This window comes from Nannospalax galili, unplaced genomic scaffold (assembly GCF_000622305.1).
Source record: "Nannospalax galili isolate Female #2095 unplaced genomic scaffold, S.galili_v1.0 scaffold3504, whole genome shotgun sequence".
NCBI classification, from domain to species: Eukaryota; Metazoa; Chordata; class Mammalia; order Rodentia; family Spalacidae; genus Nannospalax; species Nannospalax galili.
The window spans coordinates 5,282-6,659 of record NW_008351192.1 but is presented as its reverse complement, the minus strand read 5'-3'; the positions used below and the strand labels follow the sequence as shown (position 1 = coordinate 6,659).

The following is a 1,378-nucleotide window of genomic DNA, read 5'->3' as shown; positions in this document are numbered from 1 at the left end:
TATATATATATATATATATATATATATATATAACTGAGACCTTGACAAATAGCTCAAACACTGCTAAACTAAACTATGGCTTTTCCCCCATCCTGGAGAATACTGGAGAGAGAAAATTTAAATAATTCAAAGACAATTCCTTTGACTCGTTTCATGAGCATGACCATGCACGGACTGATGGGTTTACAGACCCCGCTGTATTGATACATTTGCAGGCGCATTCCCAGACATATATCTAATAAACTTACCGTATCCTGAGCGTGAGCCAGACCAAACTCGAGAGCAACCAGCAGAAACTTGATCATGGTGGTGCAGCTCGTTGGTGTTCCTCAGAGGGTCAGAGCAGGTGAGTGGTTATAAAAGCTCTGCATACCTGAGGGGTCTGAACATGGATTCGGTCAATGGTTGATCATAGGAACTTAGGTCTGTTCAATACTTCCTTTTGGCCCCGCTGGACGGTGTCTGACCTTTGGTTCCTTAATCAGATTAGCATCAGAGAAGTTTGACTTGCCGTGAAGAAGTGTTGTTTACTGTCAGAATGAAATCCTAATCTAAAGGTTCAAGGCCAGAAAATTCTATAGTTTATCTCCATGTGTAAATGGTGGGTCACAGTGAATGTGGGTATGTGTGTGCCTGATACCGTGTATTTCAACTTCAGGACACATTTAACTTACTTTATAACCTAAATGTATTATTTTTTCACCACGGCACCTTTAATATGAGTTAAAAGTTACCAGAAATTTATGTGTGGAAACAGTCTTTAAAATCAGGGACCTATTACAATGTGTTTCTTCTTAACTTTAATTCTACTTCAAAATCTCTGCTGCTATTGAGATACTTGTTCTTTGAGCCTGTAAAATTCAAATACCTACGGATTCTCAAGGTACATGAGAGAAAATTTTCAAAGCAACTGTAAAACCAAAAATTTTTAAAAAGTAGCACGAACCATAACTGTGAGGATCATCTTTACTGATTAAAAATTACTGTTTTATTTATTATTTTTATTTTATGTGTATGAGTGTATTGCCTACATGTATGTGAGTGCACCCGTGTTGCGCAATGCCGCGGAGGTCAGGAGAAGGGTTCAGATTACCCTGGGCCTGGCATTAAGCATGGTTTGTAGCCGCCATGTGGGTCCTGGGAATCGAACCCCGGTCCTCTGCAAGAGCAGTCAGTGCTCCTAACCGCTGAGCCATCTCTCCAGTCCCATGTTTTATTTATTGACTGTCTAAAACAAAACAGTTTTATTAAAATTAAACTGTATAATCATAGGTTTATATCATGAATTGTCATCCTAATAGAAGATTGGCTTCCAAATGTGTTAGTAGAAACACACAGAGATCTGCCTGCCTCTGCCTCTGATTTTTCAGATTATAGG

At 39.0% G+C, this 1,378-nt stretch overlaps 1 protein-coding gene across 1 annotated transcript in view; it reads right to left on the bottom strand.

Annotated features, from left to right (window-relative positions):
• The window catches only part of LOC103746111 (odorant-binding protein 1a-like), a 34,803-nt gene extending 34,498 nt beyond the window's left edge, over nucleotides 1–305 (bottom strand). Inside the window, exon 1 of the mRNA XM_017801974.1 lies at nucleotides 249–305. Within this exon, the coding sequence (XP_017657463.1) occupies nucleotides 249–305 (57 nt within the window). The remainder of the gene's footprint in view (nucleotides 1–248) is intronic.
• Between the last annotated feature and the right edge of the window lie 1,073 nt (nucleotides 306–1,378).